The sequence below is a fragment of the Eleginops maclovinus genome, chromosome 17, assembly GCF_036324505.1.
Source record: "Eleginops maclovinus isolate JMC-PN-2008 ecotype Puerto Natales chromosome 17, JC_Emac_rtc_rv5, whole genome shotgun sequence".
In the NCBI taxonomy this organism is placed as follows: Eukaryota; Metazoa; Chordata; class Actinopteri; order Perciformes; family Eleginopidae; genus Eleginops; species Eleginops maclovinus.
The window spans coordinates 1068098-1090154 of NC_086365.1; the positions used below are offsets into that span (position 1 = coordinate 1068098).

General features: G+C 41.0%; 1 protein-coding gene across 1 annotated transcript in view; it reads left to right on the forward strand.

The window, feature by feature from the left end:
* The first annotated feature begins 316 nt into the window (after window positions 1-316).
* The window catches only part of mapk11 (mitogen-activated protein kinase 11), a 22299-nt gene continuing 558 nt past the window's right edge, over window positions 317-22057 (forward strand). Inside the window, exons 1-12 of the mRNA XM_063905306.1 lie at window positions 317-568; window positions 15281-15410; window positions 15494-15552; window positions 15728-15839; window positions 17923-17952; window positions 18279-18326; window positions 18413-18527; window positions 18635-18706; window positions 19029-19108; window positions 19278-19356; window positions 19527-19700; window positions 20107-22057. The exon at window positions 20107-22057 is cut by the window's right edge and continues 558 nt beyond it. Coding sequence (XP_063761376.1) covers window positions 456-568; window positions 15281-15410; window positions 15494-15552; window positions 15728-15839; window positions 17923-17952; window positions 18279-18326; window positions 18413-18527; window positions 18635-18706; window positions 19029-19108; window positions 19278-19356; window positions 19527-19700; window positions 20107-20180 — 1086 coding nt within the window. The 5' untranslated portion in view covers window positions 317-455 and the 3' untranslated portion in view covers window positions 20181-22057. The remainder of the gene's footprint in view (window positions 569-15280; window positions 15411-15493; window positions 15553-15727; window positions 15840-17922; window positions 17953-18278; window positions 18327-18412; window positions 18528-18634; window positions 18707-19028; window positions 19109-19277; window positions 19357-19526; window positions 19701-20106) is intronic.

Consider the following 22057-nt stretch of genomic DNA (forward strand, 5'->3'; position numbering starts at 1 on the left):
CAGAACTGTTACAGGATGTGTATGCTGTGTATTTTGTATTAATTGTTTATTTTTTTCTTTTAAATTTTCATTTGTTGTGATTAACATTTTTTAATGCATGCTTCTTTGGTAATATTAAGCTGTATTTGGCTCTTTCCTTCCAGTAACAAATGCACATTTCCCCTTTGTGGGACGAATAATAATATTCTGATTCTGAAGATATTGTCAGATCTTTGTTTTTCTACTTTTGGACAGAGATGCCAAAGGGAGGGGGAGGGGGTGGGTAGCGTATGCGAGAGAGGGAGAGAGAGAGAGAGAGGGGGGGGGAGGAGGGAGACACTGTGCAGCTGCGGCTCGGCAGCAGCAGACGGCGGCCCAGCCTCGGATCCCCTCATCACCGTGTTTCTCTGATCCTCTCCATTCCGCCTCGGCTCCTGCTCCGCTCTCTGATCTCCGCTGTTCATCCGCCCGGAGACATGTCCGCCAGACCCGGATTCTACAGACAGGAGCTGAACAAGACTGTGTGGGAGGTTCCGGAGCGGTACCAGAACCTGACGCCGGTCGGCTCCGGAGCGTACGGTTCGGTGTGGTGAGTCTCTCTGTGTGTGTGTGTGTGTGTGTGTGTGTGTGTGTGTGTGTGTGTGTGTGTGTGTGTGTGTGTGTGTGTGTGTGTGTGTGTGTGTGTGTGTGTGTGTGTGTGTGTGTGTGTAGGGGCGAGGCTGCAGCCACAACATTTACTGTCTATCGGTGATGTCGGTATGTACCAGCTTATGGAAACGGGTGTTCGGGGTTTCATCCTTGTCATTGTTGTTATTACCGGTGTTGTTATCACTCCATCGTCTCTGCCGCTTCAACATCAATATTATAAGAGTAAAAATACATAACCAGGCCTATTTTTATGCTTGAATATGGAAATATATATGCTTTTCTCGCCTTTGTGTACCGCTGTCAATACAAAATGACACAGTCGCTCTGCTAGACTGCACTGCCTCAGTGCAGGAATTTCCCAAATAAAGCCCCCCCCCCCACACACACACAGACACACACACTCACAGTCCCTTTCCTCTATATGTAGACGTACTCAGCAGAGGATGGTGTATTGGGACCCTGAAGATGTATGCCACATCTGGAAAGGGAGTGCCTCCTCATTATTTAGCACATCACACACCTGCACACACACACACACACCGCTTCCTCTCTGGATTGAGACATTTCCCGACATGCAACTGCTTTATTTTTGAACCAATTTAGTATTAGCTGTTGGATCACGTTGCCATGGCGATGCGTCACGGTGATAACCACCTCCAGCAGTCCATATAAACTAGGCTGCCATAGCAAGCTGATGCTTACCTCAGGAAATGTTGACTGTTGTCTGGTGTCATAATCACATGTTAAAGACACAAATCACACGTCAATACACAAATCATATCAATGACAAGTGAGAAGTGTCTTAAGTGGCCAGAAGATCTTCCAGACAATTGATTTCTCCTGGCAGCGGGGCCAGATACAACCTAACAATTTATAGGAACTCAAGCTGTTTTTGGATTGGCTGTTCAGTTTGGAGATGTCGTTTTTAGTTTGGCCCCCTCTGGTAGGTGTTGAAGTACCCCACATTGACACTTTAACAATTCGGAGATCTACACTGAATATACTGTCTCTTATGTTTCAGACATGTAGGAGATTGGCTTCTGGTGTTGTAGGAAAAGATCACTCTCCTACCATTATCATTTATTTCGGATGTGTGCACTGCACTGTGTTGGATCACACTCTCAATAGCTTATCTCTTAAGCTGCATCTCTCATTGGCAATGCCAATATTCTTAAAAAGAAGGTTTAAGCCTTACTGACTTCCTGTCCATTCAGGTGTTAATTATGTGCTGGTCTGTCTGTGCTCCTCTTTACGATTCTGGCTCCCACAGGAGTGTTGTTTGGAATACACATCTTGCCAATACTGCAGCTCTAAAGCTCAGAACAGCACAACAGTAAAATGTAGAGAGATGGAGGATGACTTCCAGCTGTGTACACCCTCAGGAAGATGATGCCCACAGAGAAGAGAATTGTTCAGCTATTGATTCCCATGCTACGCCTGTCGTTGTAAGCATGTAGCATCGACATATTTGACTATGATCTCTAAACGCTTAGCTGATTCATCATCTAGAGCAGTAAATTATATTTCCATAGTGTCCCAGTCCCCATTCATCAACCACCAATCATGTCCCGACAAACTTGTGATATTATTTTATTGTGGATTATTTATCTTTATCTATTTATTCATTTACATTGCATTTCCTTCATGTTTAGGTTTGTTCAGTCAAGTCAGCATTTGTTGAAATAAAACCTGCATTGATATATATCTTAAGAAAAGTTATTTAAGTTATTCTTTGAGTATTTTCCTATGAACGTCCAGCAAATTCAGTGATCAGTGCACCTGTGTTACCCCAGCAGTGTAGCAACACAACCGCTTACAGTAGATAGAATAAGTGGGATTACCAATGTATGGACGTTAGGCAGAAACGGTTTCACATGGGATACGCACCGGTCTCCTGGGTGAAGGCTTGTGTTATGTCACAATCATATGATGGTTTATCCAAATGACTATGAGTATAAGACCAACCTGACTGAAGGATTTCATAAATCAGTGGAATATGTTGAATCTTGATTGAATTTTATACCACAGTAAGAGAAAAACAATCATTAAATCTACTTCTTTTTATTTTGCTTGTTTTCTTGTTTACCTAAAGAGTGGCGCATGAACGAGTCCTTAAACCCGGAAATGAGTTAGCATTTTACCACTTCCGGTTCCCTCGTCTCAGAGTCAGTGGGATTTCTCCACAGGATTTTGGAAAATAGCTCAAAATATGTTCTGTGGTTGACGCAAATTTAAGATACGGATCACGTTTTGTTCTACGACATTAAATACATCAGCAGTGACCCCACAAGTTGTCGAGGACGTTGTACGTCATTAAGCACACATAAACACTTCCGCTAAATTTGTTAGCTCATCTTTGTAAAACCATATCAGACTGGTTATTGAAACAGCCGTGACTTCTAGTTAAACTCAGTGTGCCTAAACGGAAAAGCTTTGTTAAAATATGCAAGTGTGTGAAAGTCAGTTGAAAGGATCTTAAGTTGGCGTGGCGTTGAAGTCCTGCGACCCTGCTGTACTCGTCTGTAGTTCCTTTATAGCATAACGTTAGCATTTTGCTTCTGGAGATTAGATTTATGATTTAAAATGGTAAAAGTAGGGTAGACATGAGGAGATTATCCGGCTGAACAAAACGTGCATTTATCAAACCGTTTCGTTTTCCACAGATCTTATTTTTTACAATATTCCAGAAGCTTATGGAGAAATAGCATTGCTTTTTAGTCGAGGGAACCCATGCACAGCTTACTTTCGGATCGGCCTACAAAAATACATCATCCCTCTCTGTATAGATGGATACAAATTATAAAGAAAATAATACAAAAAGAGGGAGTCCCTATCCCACGCCACCCAGTCCCTCCCCCTTCCCAAGCTTCTTGCCAAAGAAATCCTACCTGATTGTTCGCAATCATCTGAGTTCATCTATATATTATATTATAGCATAACCATTTATACACATCACATACATTTTCTACATAACATTTCATCTGTTTAAACTGAATTGAGATTGACTCCTAATCATCTACAAATGCACCAAGGTGTGCATATGTGTACATGAAAGATATATCACATCAGCAGCTCTTTTAATAGCCTATCCATTGCTTAATAAATACAGTATGTGGGGGTTTCCATCGTGTTACAATAAATGTTTTGGCTCATGTACTTCTTAAACACATTTTCTATTGTCAACAAGGTCATACGTTATGGTATCATCGTTACCTTATTGCCTGCTGAGCAGCTAGTTTGACCTATTTCAACATTTATCCATCCATTTCATCTATGTACGTTTTAACAGGTTAATCCAATATCTTATACATGTTTTATTGGTTCATACTTAGTTCATTGTAACTGGCCTGCTTTCGTGCTAACTATAGCATTCACACACTCCATTCAACAAATGGTATTCTGTTGTTACAGCAATTTATGGATCACTGTTTTTTTTTAATCAAACAACAATTTCTTTTAATTTAAATTAGCTAATCCACAATTGTTAAAAGTACCCCTTAAAATAGAAGTAACTCTTGTTAGGAAGCATTGATCTGAATCCTTTTTGCCAGGAAACCGTTTCCTGCCACCCAGGAAGTGAAGAGTTTTATGTGTGTGCTTGGTTGGAATTATCCGAGGTGTTAGTGGCAGACTGGTAAAACTCGAACTCTTTCTTAGATACACACACACACACACACACACACACACACACACACACACACACACACACACACACACACACACACACACACACACACACAGGACATTCCTACAGCACCCAACATGGCCCTGCATTGTTGATATTGATTTTCAGCCATTGTTAGAGTACGTTCTCATGGCGGGACTTGGAAATAGGAGCCGGCTGGGGGGGATGAGGGGTTTTAGAATAAGACATATGTATGGATGTGTGTCGTGATAGGGGGTCGGATAGTCCCATAGTATACCTCTTGAGATGCACAGTAAAACAGCTCTCATTATTTATCTCTTGGGGAACCCTCTTGAGGCTGCAGGACTCGGGTCAAGGATCCGACAAGCTCTTAGAATCCTTTATATCTAGAGATGTTATCCATCATTATCATCATCATCATCATCATCATCATCATCATCATCCACATCATCTATGGGAGCGGGGGAACAAAAACCCAAAGACACGTTTAGAAAGAGAACACTGTTGTAGAGTGCACATGCATTATCTCGGAATACAATATATATATACAGTACATACAGCTCCGGAAAAAATGAAGAGACCACTCCAAATGTTTCTTAAATCTTTCTCTCTACATGTATGGCAGTCATTCCAGTGTCTGTGGAATTCCAACACAAAGAAATGTTTTCAGTAGTTTTTTTACAATAAAAAAAAAAATCCTTTAACTCAAAGACATACCTATAAATAATAAAACCAGAGAAACTGATAATGCTGAAGTGGTCTCTTCATTTTTTCCGGAGCTGTATATTCCCAATTTGGGATGATAAAGTTTATTGATCTTATCTAATTAAAGATAAATAATGAGAAAGGGATTAGAGGACTGTTATATCCCCATCCACACTCATTGTCTTTCAGTTTCTAATCGCATTAAACATCCCCTTTTCTGCTTCTGCTTCTCGGGACAAAAAGGGGGCCAATTCTGGACCAGGACTGTGAGAATATGCACAAAGCTGATCAAGGCTGCTTTCATCTCCCGTCACCATATGTAACATCTGTCCTGTAAAACATGAAGCCTCTCATTTCAATTACTATGAATAAAACATGTCTGCTTCATTTTCTCTTGTCAGAATGGTTTTGTCAGTGCAGTGTTTGCCGATTGGAAATATGATAAGCAGAAAAATGAGATGTGGGCCCTGATGGGTTGTTTGGGAGGATGGTGGTTATCATGAGACTTTGGTGCAATTTACACACGGAATATTAGCTATACTGATTGTATGTATGGGCATGTCTACTAAAATGTCTGAGGTTGGGGTACTTCTCTTTCTGCATTAGATTCCAGAATTGGACATTTGTGTCAGGTGTAGCTCTTGATTTGAGCTCAATGTCATTATTTAGTGTGAGGATCTCATTCTCAATAGCACCGCTATCCAGGTTGAAGAGTGATGCCACTTTGGACCATATACAATCCACATCTATATTTTCCCCAAATGGAAAACTGAGAAAACTGACAACAGGCTCAATGGATGCAAAGTCAGTAAAGCGCCTGTCAAATTCTGACAAGATGCTTTGCACTTGATCATCATAACGTGCACCCTCAAGCTCCGCACAGTCTTTGCCCTGACGCTTAAGTTCTGTGTCCATGTGTGGAAAGTTCCGCAGATCACACTGTTGCAACCTGCTTGATAGCAACTGTAACTTGCTTTTAAACGTGTTCACGGAGCTGATCATGTTGATGATGTGTTTGTTCTTACCCTGCAGCTCTAGATTCAAGTTATTGAGCTTGTCAGTCAGATCGGTAAGAAAGGCTAAATCCAAGAGCCACTGACTGTCTTCTAGCTGTGCATATTCAGCATGGTTTGAACGTTTCAGAAATTCTTTAATTTCGGGCAATTCAGAAAACCGTTCCAGAAATGTACCTCTGCTGAGCCACCTCACGTCTGTGTGCAGCAGCAGATCTGTGTGTTCTGCACCGGTCTCCTCCAGTTGCGCATGGAATAATCGCCTCTGCAGACTCCTGGCCCGAACAGAACAGGCAATCTTGTTAGCCACATCCATCACGTCTTTCATATTTAAAATCTTCCCGCACAACCCTTGCTGGTGAATTATACAATGGTAATTCAGGAAATCCGGGAAAGGTTCAGACTGTTTGCACAATCCAATGAACCCAGCAGTACGTCCTATCATTGCTGGAGCCCAATCGGTTGTAATGGAGACGAATTTGAAGAGGGGCAACTTGCTCTTACTAACGAATTCCATAAATATCTGTGCCTCTTGTGTGCCCTTTCAAAGGCGAAATGATCAGCAGCTCTTCTTTTACATTCATATTGTCGAAAACCATTCTAATGAACACACATAGCTGAGCCACATCCACAGCATCAGAGGATTCATCGAATTGCAGAGAAAAACACTCACATGTCAATATCATTCCTCAATTGCTGTTCAACATCCTCCGCCATTCCCTCGCATCGCCGTGTAACTGAATTTCTTGATAGCTGCACATCCTGAATAGCAGACACAATCTCCTTTCCATTTTTAAAATCGGCAAAAAGCACATCTGTGGCTTCCATGAAGCTTCTTTCACAATCTCACCATCCTTGAAAGATTTCTTTCCTGTTGCAAGAACACGACAGACACGATAAGAAGCTATGGTTGCAGCCTTACTCGTGGTATTGGGCCTGGTAAAAATGGACTGTTGTGCTGCTAGCTGACTTTTCAAGTCCTTGACTTTTCGGGCGCGCAGTGGTGATTTAGCTGGGAAGTTTGTATCGTAGCTCTTGTGGAGAGTCTTGAAATGCCGCTCCAAATTCCCTTTCTTTGGTAAAGCCACATTTGCATTGCAGATAAGACAGATGGACTTGGCATTCGAATACACAAAAAAATAATCCTCCTCCCACTCTGAATGAAAATGATACGTTTTAGATTTTTTAGCTTCGGCCACCATGGTAGTATCCACTCGCTCTAGTCAAGCTTCTCTCGCCCTTCCGAGTCCTTAGTTACAACCTAGCAACCATACCCTGCGGCGCAGATAGAAAGAAGCGCGTGAGATTTTTTCTTTGATTATGCCTGATCTACCTTACTATAGCTGTACAAATCTACACACTGCTTCACGTGATCAGCAGTTCATTGTGCCTATTTAAGATGTTTTAAGTTGGAAGTTTTAATGTAGGCCTATTTTACACAACAGTAGGAGGATAGCCTACACACAACATTTTCGACTGGAACTCAGCCCGCGATCGACTGGTAGACCGCGATCGACTGGTTGGGCACCCCTGATCTAGAGAATCAAACAGCTCTTATCATGGCTGCCACTGAGGAACTTCCGGGTCACTTCACTCCGTTATGAACCTTTCTAAGCTAAACTGACAATTCAAACGCAACCAGTGTCTTTTTTTACACATAAACAAACAGGATATAGTAGATTTTGAACAGCGCAATGCTTCCTGTCTCCTGTGTTCAGTATGCATGCTAAGCTAGTAGGGGTGTAACGGTTCACAAACATTTTAGTTCGGCACTTGCCTCGGTTTTTAGGTTATGGTTCGGTACGTTTTCGGTACAGCAGAAAAAATGATCACAAATCATAAAATATATATATATATATTTTATTATTTGTATAATGTGAATATTCTCTCAACTAAATACAAAATATAATTAAATAAACATTAAGGTGCAGCATTTTGAAAATGAACTGTACTGTACTATTCACATAAGCAGCTAGACATTAGGACTTGCTTGTCAGCTTGTACATTCAATGTATTTTCTTTTTTTTTCAGAAAAGTTCACTTGTCCACCCCCCATTCTAATAGTTATCATGAAACGAGGAAGGGACATAGCATCCTTTTTTGCCCCAGTAAACAAAAAAGTGAGAGAAACAAATCAAGGTATTGAGAGAGCTGAGGAGCAGGAAGAGGGAGAGCCAGAGGAGTCGGTGGAGGTTGGAGAGAGGGCATGTGATGAAAGTGAGGGTTCTGACACAGAGAGAGAAATTCCAGAAGGTGAGGAGGATGAAGAAGAGGGTGATGAGGAGGATGAAGAAGAGGGTGATGAGGAGCATGAAGAAGAGGGTGAGGAGTGCCATTACATTTCATTGTAGGCCTACTGTGTGTCCCTAAAATGGTGCTTTCTGCTGTAAATTCTTTTTTGTGTCAATATGGCTCTTACGTTTCTTTTTTTTTACAGTTTTTCTCCATTGGTTTGGCTCATTTATTGAAACAGAAATTACATTCCCAAAACTCTAAGATCATTTGGCAAAACAGTCTTGCAGTTCAGCACAACACCATAGCTCACTTGCAAAAGCTCATATCGCTCCCAAAACTGTTCCCTCGTGCTTCAAAATTAAATTCCTTTCCCTTATAAATAGTCAGTGGCTCCAAAATGCATTGTCCCTTTGGCATTGTGTAAACATTGCAAGTCAAAACGTTTAGATGTTTTGTCGCTATGGCAGAGGATTATTGAAATATCCCTCATGTCCACCTCTCAGTTTTAGCCCAGTCTTTCATTGATAATGGTTACTTTACTCATTTTTTTGTCTAGCTAACAGAATATAATTGTATAAAAATATAGGATTTTACGGTAAGAGTAGTCTCCAAGGTTTGACATCACACATTGCACTCATACTGCCAAGGAAATTGTAACAATTCACATTCACACACATAAAGTACCTTCCATACATCAGAGTAGAAAGAAAATGTATACAGCATAATATTCTGTAATATAAACACATAAACAAAAAACAAGGAAAATGATATGTAGCTTACAGTGCTGTAAATAAAGCTGGAGTTTCACCTGAATGGCAATTACTGTAATCAATTTATCAAATGTTCCAAGAGATTCATACATGGTATTATGTTCTTGACTAATTTTGACTATTGAACAGACTGTTGTGCATGTGATAACTTATACAATGAAATGATGCTGATATGTTTTGGAGAGAACAACCATTACACTGAGAATCAACAATCAGTTTAGATCAACAAGATCTGTTCACTTGGAAATTGTGCTAAATGTAGGCTTACTGAGCTTACTGTCGGCTACCTGTACTTAATCATTTGCAAAGATGTACTAAGACATTGAGACATGTACTAAGACCTTTGCAATTTGATGAAATGAACGAGAAATTCAATTCTGTTGTGAACAAATGCCAAGTGGTTTGGAGGTTTGTCCATGTTGTTCTGAGAATGTAATTTCTGTTTCAAGAAAAGAGCCAAACCAATGGAGAAAAACTCTAATGTAAATACTTGGCCTACATTTTGAAATACATGCAGATATACATGCACAAGTAAAGTGTTGTAGTTGTGCCCTATGTTTACTATACATCTTTCTACAGATATCAGCAAGTCCAAGAATGATGTACCAGTACAGCCCAACTTAAAAGATATTCCCAACCACTTTGATGGGGGACAGAAGACGGAGCTTCAGGCCAAACTGGTGTAATCTTCATCCATGGCTTGAGTATTCTGCCATGATGGACTCTACATATTGCGATGCATGTAAACATTTTAGCACACCAAATGCCCCAGACACTGTTTTTGTTTCAACACCTGGTTTGAGAAACTGGAAAAAAGCAACTATGAGAGATGTAGGGTTTTCAGTACATGCAAAGTCTGATCGACACAAGTGTGCAATGATAGCATGGAGGGATTATCAAAGAGCTGTTAAAACTGATGCAACACTAGCAGATGTCCTTGACAAAGAACACACTAAAAAAAAGTACAAAAAAATCACAAGCAAGATCATCCAGAACGAGGTTTTGGGTTGTTTGGCAGAAATGGTTTGTTCTGAAATCATAGAAGAAGTGAAGAACAGTGAGGTTTTTAGCATCATGGCAGATGAAACAAAGGATATTTCAAAAAAGGAACACATTTCTTTCACACTCAGGTACTATTACAATGGGGCCATTAAGGAGAGTTTTCTCCATTTTGAATCTGCAGAGAGGTTATATGCAGCAGGGCTTACTGGAAAAATAGTGCACTTAATGGAACGTTATGGCCTGAACTACAAAAATAACCTTGTAGGCCAAGTGTACGATGTCGCTGCCGTTATGAGCAGTAAGCATTCAGGGGTTCAGGCAAGGATCAGAGAACAGGCTAAATTTGCCTTCTACATCCATTGTAGTGCACATTGTCTCAATTTAGTGTTAGTTGATGTAGTCAAAAGTGTCCCAGAAACAGAGGAGTTTTTATCTTTATATTTTTGCATCTGCCTCATCTGTGCAGCCAAAATGGCTGTCTCTCCAAAAAGAAATGTATGGCAGAACAAGAGCGCTCCAACGTTTAAGCGACACACGTTGGGCATGCCGATTTCTAGCTCTACGTAATATTATGGACACTCTACCTGCCCTTAAACGACTGCTGCAAGAGATTGCTCAAGAACGTCACGGTGAAAAAACTGTTGAGGCCCGAGGTCTTCTGGCTCAAATTGACCTAGAATTTGTTGTGCATCTTGTTACTCTGCATAAGTTGTTTGGGGAGACAAAGTTACTGTCTGACATGTTCCAGTCACAAACTGTTGATCTGTCAAGAGCTGTTGACTTGGTAAATGCTTTAGTCCAGCCATTGAAAGACCACAGGCAGGAGTCTTTCTTTGATACGTTGTGGGATGAAGCATTGAATATTTGTGAGCAGTGTGATTCTGCAACAACGTCAGTGGCGAAACGTCAGAAAAGGCTGAGCTCTAGACTCAGTGGCTACTGCACACTGGGCACTGTTGGTCAGAGGGAGGTAGAATGTGACAATGATATGTTTCTCGCGTAATTTTTCTATCCTGTAATTGACAGCATGCTCAGTGAGTTGAACAGACGTTACTCCAATACCAACTGTGAGCTCATGAGAAGCATACGGTCTCTCAGCCCCCAGTGTGATGCCTTTTTAAAGAAGAGCAATGTTTTTTTCATGTGGCCGTTTGTATAATGCAGACATTGATGATTTAGGGCATGAGCTCCATAAATTTAAGAGAGTTTTGGACAGAAAAATACAGAGTGGTGAAGTTAAAAAGCCATGCAGTACAGTTGAGCTGGTATGTTTTATTGAGCCACACAGGGAAGTTTTCTTTGAGCTCTTTAGACTGTGCAAGATTGCTGTAACCCTTCCTGTTAGCTCAGCCTCTTGCGAACGCAGTTTCTCCACACTGAAACTGATAAAAACCTTCCTGCGGTCCACCACCACTGATGAGAGACTCAGTGATCTTGGTGTCCTGAGCACAGAATCCAGCAAGGCCAAGCCTCTGGATCTTGATATATTTGTGGACCGTTTTGCCAACCAGCACAACCGCCGTATCCTGTTGCCGTAGTGTATCTATATTTTATAAAAATTCAATTGATCCATAAATGGGAAATAGCATATTGTTGTACCCTGGAGTTTTGTTGAATTGACACCCTGTATTTGTACTATGTAATGTATTTTTCATTTTCTATGGCCCTACCTCTCTTGCACCTGCACTCACTCTTGTTCAGAATAAATGTTTATATGACTTTAAAGTGAAATAAAGTTTATAATCTTTAAATATCATTTCTTGCCATTTTGTAATGTGCCCCTGCGGTTAAACACTGGCCCCTCCTTGGCCCTCCTTGGCCCCCCTAGTAAAATTGGTCTAGAACCGCCACTGGCTACATGTGTAGGGTCTAAGTGTGTGTTTTGCTCCGCTCACCGGTCCGAACCTCGGCGGAGCTGCAGGTGATCGGGCGGAGCTGCGTGTTCTCCGTCAGCAACAGCTGATCCTGATCAATGATCCCTCTCGCTCTGTTGCGTCATATTATACTTCACTCACGTTTATGTCCATATCGATCAGATCTAGCTAGTTATAGCTAATGGTATGACGGCCTACTTATCAAAGGACACCTAAACCATAAGTGTTGCTTAGCAACGGGGTGTAGCGGAATTACAGCGGCGCTGAGTAGCAGCATAGTGTGGGTCGTCAGGTGTTCGTCATCTTCCCTTCACAAGCTTCAAAAATGTATATGTCATGTGAATTTGGCAATAACACTTTCATATTCTGCAAGCCAATACTTTGTTTATATAAAATCAGACAAAACACCTGAACCCAAGTTTCTTTCTCAAATCCACGTCTGTCTGGAAATGAGCCCTTGCGACATCGGACTGATTTCGATAGGGCGGGTCACAAATTCGTTTGGTACACTTCGGTACACACTTGTACCGAACCCAAGGGCCCATATGGAATATTTTCGGTACGAATACGTATACCCTTACCCCCCTATAAACTAGGCTAACATCATGCTGGCTGGTAGCTTTATATCCAGCCTACATCTTCTCATCTTACTCTTGGCTCTTATATAGCTACGGCTGCGATGGTGTGCATGAAACTGTACTGGCGTGCTGATGTGTTGAACATGATCCTGCCTGTAGTTGCAAGAATCAATACCCTTGCCCCTTTAAATAGATGCAAATCATATATGTTTTGCTTTTTACTTACTTCTAATGGATCAGAGCTGATCAGGGGTTTAACATTTGTCCTGTGTGTGTAATGTTATTCTTACATTGGATATGTCTCCCCCTCCCCCCTCTGCCTTCCTGAGAGTGGCGGTGCATTAAGAGGTCGGATATGAGAAATATATTCCGTGACGTTAGAAGAGGAGAGAAATCAATGCACCGGCTGGACTGTGAGAGTGCAGGCAGACCCAAGTGAGGAAGGGGGGGGGGGTGCTTCATGTCACCTGGCAGCAGGTGATTCCCCTACACATGGATGCACAGAGGGTTTAGTTTACCCAAGCATGGAAGCAATATGTAGGTCAACATGAAATGATACATTCATATTTACAGTGAGTTTCATACAGCTGAAGAAACAGGAGACATTCACCATTCAGTGGCACTTCTACTCTTGTGAGAAATTTTAAATTGAGATCTAGCACTGCCACATCCATGGAGAAATCAAATGCTAGAGTCTCACTTACTAAAAAGATAGATAGATCTGATTGCTGTGCAGCAGTTTTTTTTTTCACAGTATTGTTGAAAGGTGGGAAATACCAGATTTTTGTATTTTACATTTATATTTAATTAAAATTCCACGTCTTGCACTCAACTGTATATATTCTTTTTTACTTTCTAATGCTGGTATATTTCTATGTCTATTTTGAGGTGTTCCTATTTTAGAATTGTGTATTTCTACTTTGATTCTAATTATGTGCAATGTCTTGTTTTGTTTTTTGTTTCTGCAACAAAAAAATGTCCTAGTTTGATTTATGTAAAACATAATAATGTGGGTTGTGGTCTATTGTCTAGTACATTTCATTAACAAGGAGGTCCTGTAATGAACATCAGACATTCAAAAGAGGTTTTTTTAACTTAATGTCAGATATTTAATGCTGTGTTTCACATAAGGAGGAGTACATACCATAGGCAATGCACATTTATATGTTAAGCACATTCTAAAACCACAGGGCAAGTGATTTAAAGGCTAATCAGAATACAGACAATGTTAAAGATTACAAATTAAAATGTGCTAGATCACAGGCTGCTCATGCAGATTTAATGTATGAATCAGTATGAATCCTCTTCATGTCACCTCTTCACTTTAAATATCCACTTTTTTCCATCCTGTGTTCCAGTTCTTGCTTCTTGCTGTATTTCTGCAGAGCTGCACAGTATTTCACACGTCTCACACCTATTTCCTTCCTGTTTGTGCGCTCTGCTGTATTATTACTGCTGTGAGTGCTGAGACGCTACCAGGACTGAAGAGATATTGGAAGCAGTGGCATCAGAGGCAGCAGGGCTCAGCGTGAGATACGTGGAATGACATTAACATTTCAAAAGAGGAAAATGAAATAAAACACTGCACTTTTACAATGTCTCACATCTGCGCCTCTCTTGTTGCACCACATCCTCTTTCACCATCTCGTTCTCTCCCTGCCTTGCTCTTTCCCCTAGTCATGCATCACTTATACAAAGGCTTCATCATCAGCTGATTTCAGGGTTGATGACTGGTTTGGCATTTTGGGAATGATAAAGACTCACAGAGGGAAACTGTTTAGCTTTATCCAAAATAAAAAATTGCATCTACTCACACGTCCAAAGCTCAACATTCTAACACTATGACAAATGAAAAAGTGTGAAACAGAAATGATGTTCCTTAACGGGACTTGGGATAATGACAGGTACAACTGCTAGCCTAGCTTAATAAAATCAGAGGAAGTAGACACCAAGCAGGGGTAGTTCTAGGTGGGGGGGGGGGGGGAGACAGGGGCCAGTGCCCCTGTATTGCTGACCTGGGACCCTCCTGTGGCCCCCACTCCAGAAGAAAAGTTTATAATATAGGATGTTATGGCTGTAACGGGCACGATAGGGGGTACTAACGTAACTCTGCACCCTAATCGGACCCCTTAGAGCGGTACACTGCCACTGGCCGGCTGAAGCACAGGAAAAAATACAACATTTGTCTGCTCCGACCGAGTCCGATCCCTTTTTACTCCAAGTAAGATTCAAGCCTACAGTAGACTTTGAGAGACTAAAAAACGCTGGATGTTGTTGCTGAAATGTGAAAGAAGATAACTCCGGCCTGGGATGCAGCGACCCGGATGAGATTGGACTTAACCTTATATTCTGTGTAGCTGCAAATACTGTAACTAAAACAAGTTCTGTAAATAGTAAAAAAATAACTACTGAAACAAATAAGTGTAACTTAAAGTTACTGAAACAGATACCTGAACAGAAACACATTTTAATGTATTTTATGTTTATATTATGTAATTATATTCATACTGTTTTTGTCTTTTTTAACCCGCGTTTATTATGATCCTCTCATAAAATAACTGCCCCCCCAGTAAAATTGGTCTACAACCACCACTTACACCAAGACCCCCACAAAAACCCAGATATAATGTTTTACACGCTGCATTAGACAAACAAGATAGTCAGTAAGCTAAACGTGGTGCTGGTGGATTTGATTACCTGTCTCCAGTCTCCATGTCTTCTGTCCCTGAGAGGGTCTTCTCAACTCTTGTCAGCAAATAAGCACATTTCTCAAACTATTATTTTATGAGGATTCTCTTTCCAAATGTTTTTCTCTCTGTGTCCTCTCCAGTTCGGCGTACGATGTAGTCCTGCGGCAGAAGGTTGCCGTGAAGAAGCTGTCGAGGCCTTTCCAGTCTCTGATCCACAGCCGCCGCTCGTACCGGGAACTCAGGCTGCTCAAGCACATGAAACACGAGAATGTGAGTGCTCGAATAAAAATACCCCGAGACACACGGAGAGCTCTCCACAGGTCTGTCTGATATCGATCTGCTTGTTTCTGCAGGTTATAGGGCTGCTTGACGTCTTCACACCCGCTGCAACGTTAGAGGACTTCAATGAGCTGTAAATGTCTCTTTCTTCCCGTTTACTGCAGCTTTCCATAAACACCATGATTCTGCTGTTAAAGAGGGAAGGAGATTTTAGGGACCTTCTTGGGGATTATAGGCTTGAGGTGTGTTATGGTTACCATGGCAGCATCTCTACTCCCTTTCAATCGCTACGCTCTCTACTTTTCCAGCTACCTGGTGACTAACCTGATGGGTGCAGACCTCAATAACATCGTAAAATTTCAGAGGCTGTCAGATGAACACGTGCAGTTCTTGATTTACCAGCTCCTGCGCGGCCTCAAGGTAATTTACATACACTGCTACAGGCCATACACATCCATCAGAAACAGAGGGGGAATTTACATTTTTAAAGCAAAACTGAAGATAGAGACAAAAAATTAAACACTATTAGATAAAGGGCATGTGTATGCAGTAACATTTGTAATACATGTTTTCAAATTGACATATTGCACACATGTGTTATAGCACAACAGTGGTGTCGTAGTCTTTGATTTTTACTAGCTCGTAAAATAAATGAGTTATAGATGAGATTAGATGAATAGATTAAGATTTCTTGGCAAAAGTATATATATTTGATCAAGAAATGTGTACGTTTATTCTGGAAGAATGAATGTCCCCCAACCTTTACACTGTTCCTAGATCAGATAAGACATTGTTTACCTTTAGAAAAATTGTATTGGAAAACCTCCCCTTCTCACTGGGAAAATATATCCAAGATATGACCAGTGATGGAATGGTAGATTTTGTGGCTATTAGTCCTGCCGGCTGAAAATACTAGTTGTGGTGTTGTCATTCTCTACATTGTCGCTGTATTGTATAATTAGTTGTATGTTTTACTTGCTGGCTTGCACATTTGGTTAGTTATGGGTTTTTTTTCCTTATCTTCGGGTTTGTTTGTCATTGTTGTTCTGTCTTGGTCTTTTTCTGTTGTTTATATAATCTTGCTAAGCATTTTTTGGTTCAAATGTGTTCATTTGAATTGATTTTAAACAGGATTTAATTTCAACTATTAATTATAATATGTTGTTCATAAAGTTGAAGGTGTTTAGGTTGTTAGGTCATGTGTCCTTTGTACTTCAAATCAGACTTCTGTGAATTAAACCGGTAACTTTTAGTAAACTATTTTGAATTGTTTAATTAATACTTCTGGCTGTCCAGGTCAAGCATGTATCAATACGTTTAGATAAATATTTTATCTCTTTATTTATTCCATTAACCTACATATTTGAACTATTTATTAATCAATTTCTGATAACTCAGAATCAGAATCCAGTTTATTGCCAATTTACACACACAAGGAATTTGATTTGGTGTCTGGTGGGGTGAAAAAAAAAACTAAGAAAAAAAGTAGGTCAAAATATATAAAGATAGTAAAAATCAATATTTTCAAGAAACTATTTCTCATTAAAAATTCAAATGCTGGCCCCGGCCGTTGCGCGACTGGCTGGGGCACCTGCACTGCACGCCGGCGACCCGGGTTCGATTCCCGACTCGTGGTCCTTTCTGGATTCCACCCCGACTCTCTCTCCCACTTTCCTGTCACTCTCCACTGTCCTAAAGTGTCTTAAAGGCAGAAAGACCCCAAAAAATAACTTAAAAATGCTAAAGACAAGTATTTACACAAGATTTAAATTTAAATACACGAAGAACCTTAAAAGCTGAACAAAAACAGAAACAGTTAGGACAATGAAAATATGGCCACATATGACAAACTCAGAATCAGAAACAGGTTTATTGCTAAGTAGTCACATACGAGGAACTTGTGTTGGTGTTATGGTGCATACATATACATACATACATACATACAAACATACAAACATACATACATAACACAAAAATTGGGACTGTGATAAAAAACTATTCTAAGATAACTGTAATAACATTAGAAATATAGCAATATTTACATTGAAATATGGGTGTACCCGTAGAAATGAAATTAAAATTGGAATTAAATATGTGCATTTTCAACATGCCATGTGCAGAATTCAGGGATTGTAATTTAAAGTGGAGGGCTGTGTAACTCTTATAATAATTCAATGTGGTATAACACACTTAAAGTGAATGCAAGGCTGTAAGTATTATTTGGAAAGTCTACATAGCTAATCTCTCCCTATCTTTATATTGAGTTCAGAAATACTTTATTTATCCATATTGGGAATTTTTGTCGGAGTTCATCCAGCCTCACTTTTGTCTTACTGACTGGGTCGCTCAGCCTTCACGGTTTCCTTGGAATAGACAAAAGCAGTTTCCCTTTGAGCAGGGGCTAACATGGTGACCTGCCCTGCTGACCGCTGTCTCCCTTTATGTCTTCTCTCTCCTCCCCCATCCTCCCGCCACAACCCCCCCCCCCCTGCCTGTCCAACAGTACATCCATTCAGCGGGATTGATCCACAGAGTGAGTCCATTCTCTTTGCCCTTCTTTTTATTGTGTAACTTTAAGTTGGATAAAACATGATAACACTTGGCTGTAAGTAATAGTAGACTTTTTAAATAATAGCGTTTGCCCTGTAGTACCCCTCAAACGAAGTCATAAAAGATATGTGATGCTTAATGAGTACTAGGTTTCATATGGCAAAAAAAAAAAAACACTGCAAAATGTGTTGTTTATTGTTGTCCATGGTTGTTTAAAATGCATCAAATCAAGTTAAATGTCTGAACAGAGCAAGTGTATATTTTTTAACAGACTGCAAATCAAGGCCCTCTCTTTTCATGTCTCTCCAGGACTTAAAGCCGAGTAACGTGGCAGTGAATGAGGACTGTGAGCTGAGGGTGAGACTGATGTTCGGTCAGAAAAACCTACTGATCCTCCACTGGAACATTCTGCATCTATTACAGACTGTCTTCCTGTCATACAGATCCTGGACTTTGGATTGGCCAGACAGACCGACGATGAGATGACAGGGTACGTGGCGACTCGCTGGTATCGAGCGCCGGAGATTATGCTCAACTGGATGCACTACAATCAGAATGGTATGCTGCTGTTGACAAATAAACATTCAGTACTCTAATTAAATATCTATTTTCAGAACTGATTAATTACATGCATAATGATTCAACCTCTTATGTTTCTGTTCCAGTTGATATTTGGTCAGTGGGATGCATTATGGGAGAGCTGCTGAAGGGAAAAGTCCTTTTTCCTGGCACTGACTGTATCCTTATCAGCATGGCATACCCCCCCTTAGCATCAACCTTCCATACATCTGCACCCTGTGGATGCAGACCTCTGATTTGCATGACAATCCCAGGCCTTTCTGAGGGCGGGGTGGGGCATGAATAGGAGTGAAAGACTGAATGATCTAGTTTCTTGTATTCCATGTCTACGAGCAGGGCGTTAGCTAATTTCATTTACTGATCTTCACTGATCTGGGATGCTGACTCGAAAATAACTTAGAAGAAGAGATTCTGTCCTAGTTTGTCTGCATCCAACATGAGGACATAATGTGCCGTCAGGTCCTTAACTCCTCCTCCTAGATATCGACCAGCTGAAGAGAATCATGGAGGTGGTGGGGACTCCGACCCCCGACCTGTTGAAAAAGATCTGCTCCGAACATGTGAGAGAGAGAACAATGAAAAAATAGTTTTTTGATTGGGGGATATAATCATTCCACTGACAGGCTGCTGAGTAAGGGGTCAATATGTGTGAGTGCTGGGGGGGTCGATCACTACCAAGTTTTCCACATTGTCACATGCCATGAGTTGAATGCTGGTTTCCATTCACAGGCGCAGAAGTACATCCAATCTCTGCCCTTCATGCCCCAACAGGACCTGGAGAAGATATTTCGCGGGGCCAATCCACTAGGTGGGTGACGCTCGGCAGATTGGATTATCCATTTAAATCTGATTGAAAGGCACCCAGAGGTTGTGGAAGATCAAGTTTCTCTACCATATGAGTAATTCAGTTATCCAGGTTTGGGTTTAAACCTGTTTTCTATTATATCCCTCTTCCCCCCCCACCTGTCTCTCTTTTAGCTGTGGATCTAATGAAGCGCATGCTGGTTCTGGACTGTGACGGGAGGATCTCGGCCAGCGAGGCTCTGTCCCACCCTTACTTCTCACAGTACCACGATCCCGATGACGAGCCGGAGGCCCCGCCCTACGACCAGACACTGGAGAGCAAAGACCGAACTCTAGAAGAATGGAAAGGTAAAGCTTTCACATGGAGATTTAAACAGTGATAGCACAATAACACACTTATTTCTCATTTCCCCCTTTGAGAAAGACACTAAAGATCTTTAAACACTGGGGAACACCAACGAAACCACCAAAGATATTAATTATAACGTCAACAATATGATTATTTCTCCTTTCAGTAGGGGTTTTATGGTATGTGGAATGACCCAGAGCGGATGTGAGTCAATGTGAAAGTTGACTTTCTTTGATAGATGGTACACTAAGCTAATCAAGCATAATTATAACAGCACCTACTGGAATGTTTCACCAGAGGACTGTGAAAATTACACTTTTCAACCTAATTGGTTGCAAATTAACCAATTTTTTCCTAATTTTAACCAGCATAACTCACATGTTTTCTTTCCCCCGTGTATCACAGAGTTAGTATTTGAAGAAGCGAACAGCATCAGTGCATCCGGCGGCAAGACTGATAGTCTTCAGGTGGAGCAGTGAGCCTTTTTGTGCCCTGCCTCAACCTCTTCATGAAGAAGGACCACTAGAGGAAGAACTGTGGCGAGCCAACCCAAGAAAAACTCTACATTCCCTCTGCTCAGCGGGACTCCGTTCGATTGCCTTTCATGAGTTTATTTGAGCAGCAGGGCAGGACGGTGTCCAGAGGATCAGATGCACACATTGCAAATTACAGGGGAGCATTTTAGAATCCAATAGAAGGAGCTACGCAGTCCAGAAAGTTGCTTCCTCTTATGTTTTCGCTCATTCACTGTAAAATGAGGAACCGTTGAACATGGTTGTCAGGGATCACAAAGGGCGTGAGGATTCATACGAGGGAGCAACTTTACGAACTGAACTGGGCTGATAGAAAGTTATTAAAGGAAGGAAAACACGCACACTAGGACGTCCAAAGTGCGGTCTGGTCCCTCATCATGACAAATGCTATAAGCAGTCACTTCTCTCATATATGGAATCCATGTTTAAAGGCTTGCAGAACTGCCACGTCACGTCACAGAGCAATGTAACATTTAACCTGCGCACTACTGCATGATCTCTGTGCATTTTGATTATTACAGAATATTACTGGTATTGTATTGTATATCCATTCGAGCTGCTTATTGCATCTGCCACACTGCTATAAAAGCAGCCTGAGGGCCGGAGGAGGCATTATCAAAACAACTTATAACAATAACACGGAAGCAGACAGAGAGTACTGCACTTCCTCAGACGAGAGTCCTCCTCTCCTGCTTGCAGAGTAGTAAACACCAACTGTGCTATTAATTAGCAAGGGAATAAATATATGCCAAAGCTGGAGCAGAGTGACCGTGTTGCAGGTCTGTGCCGCTTCACATATACACTTTCCGCTGATGTCTGTTTTCTGAACACCTGTTGGCTTTGGCAGCGCTCCGTCAGGTCTCCATGGTTCTTTGCAGTGAGTTTTACAGCCCGGGTATTGTTTACAATTGTTTAGATTATGGGCCTTTTGTGCTGGATATTTACCCAGCTTCACCAAAATAATGATTTGGCAACCATAGTGATCTTTCATATTTTGTTCTTTTTCATGTTCTTGGAGCGTTGGTGAAATTAAACATTCATCACCGTCCACAGTATTAAAGCACTGGAAATGTTCCTCACCTTGGGTATTGGAGTAGCACTTCAAGAAAGCTACAGGGAACATATGAAGCAGCACAAGCTCAATGCACACCGATTATAATAACAGATTACTGACATCCTCACTGACATTGTGTCAGTCATCTTGCATCAGACTGGAGTTTCAGTTCTACAAACTTTTTGCTGAGGTAGAAATAATCTGCTTGTATTAAACCACAATACGCAGAGGCAGCGGACCACAGGGTGTCCAGCACATGTAATGTAACTGGGGGCAATCGGACAACTTTCTGATCATTTTGATGGCATAACCCTCAACTTAAATAGATGTAGTATCACTCATAAGATGCATTTAAAATAATGAAGAAATACATGTGGTGGTTTGGCCCCATTTTAGTAAATTAGAGGGTTTATTGACAGATGACACATTAGGAGATAAAAGGCTAATAAATGAGTAACATAGACATAAATCCAGTTTATACCTGACTGCTGCAGATGCATTCTTATACTTATCCTGAATACAACTTGGATACAAATGGCAGGTATAAAGCAGATTTAGGTTTCTAGTTACCTAACCTTGCTAAGTACTAACTAATGCTAAGTAGCAGCACATGCTAGCTTCAACTTTCAGTTAAGCTAGGTTGTCACGCTAACTCACTATGACACCTACGATAGGTAGTATACGCATGGTTGGCTCCTAAACGCATTGGCTACTGATGTAAGATGAACAATAGACGAAGACCAATCTTAACTAGCTAGGTTAGCTAAGT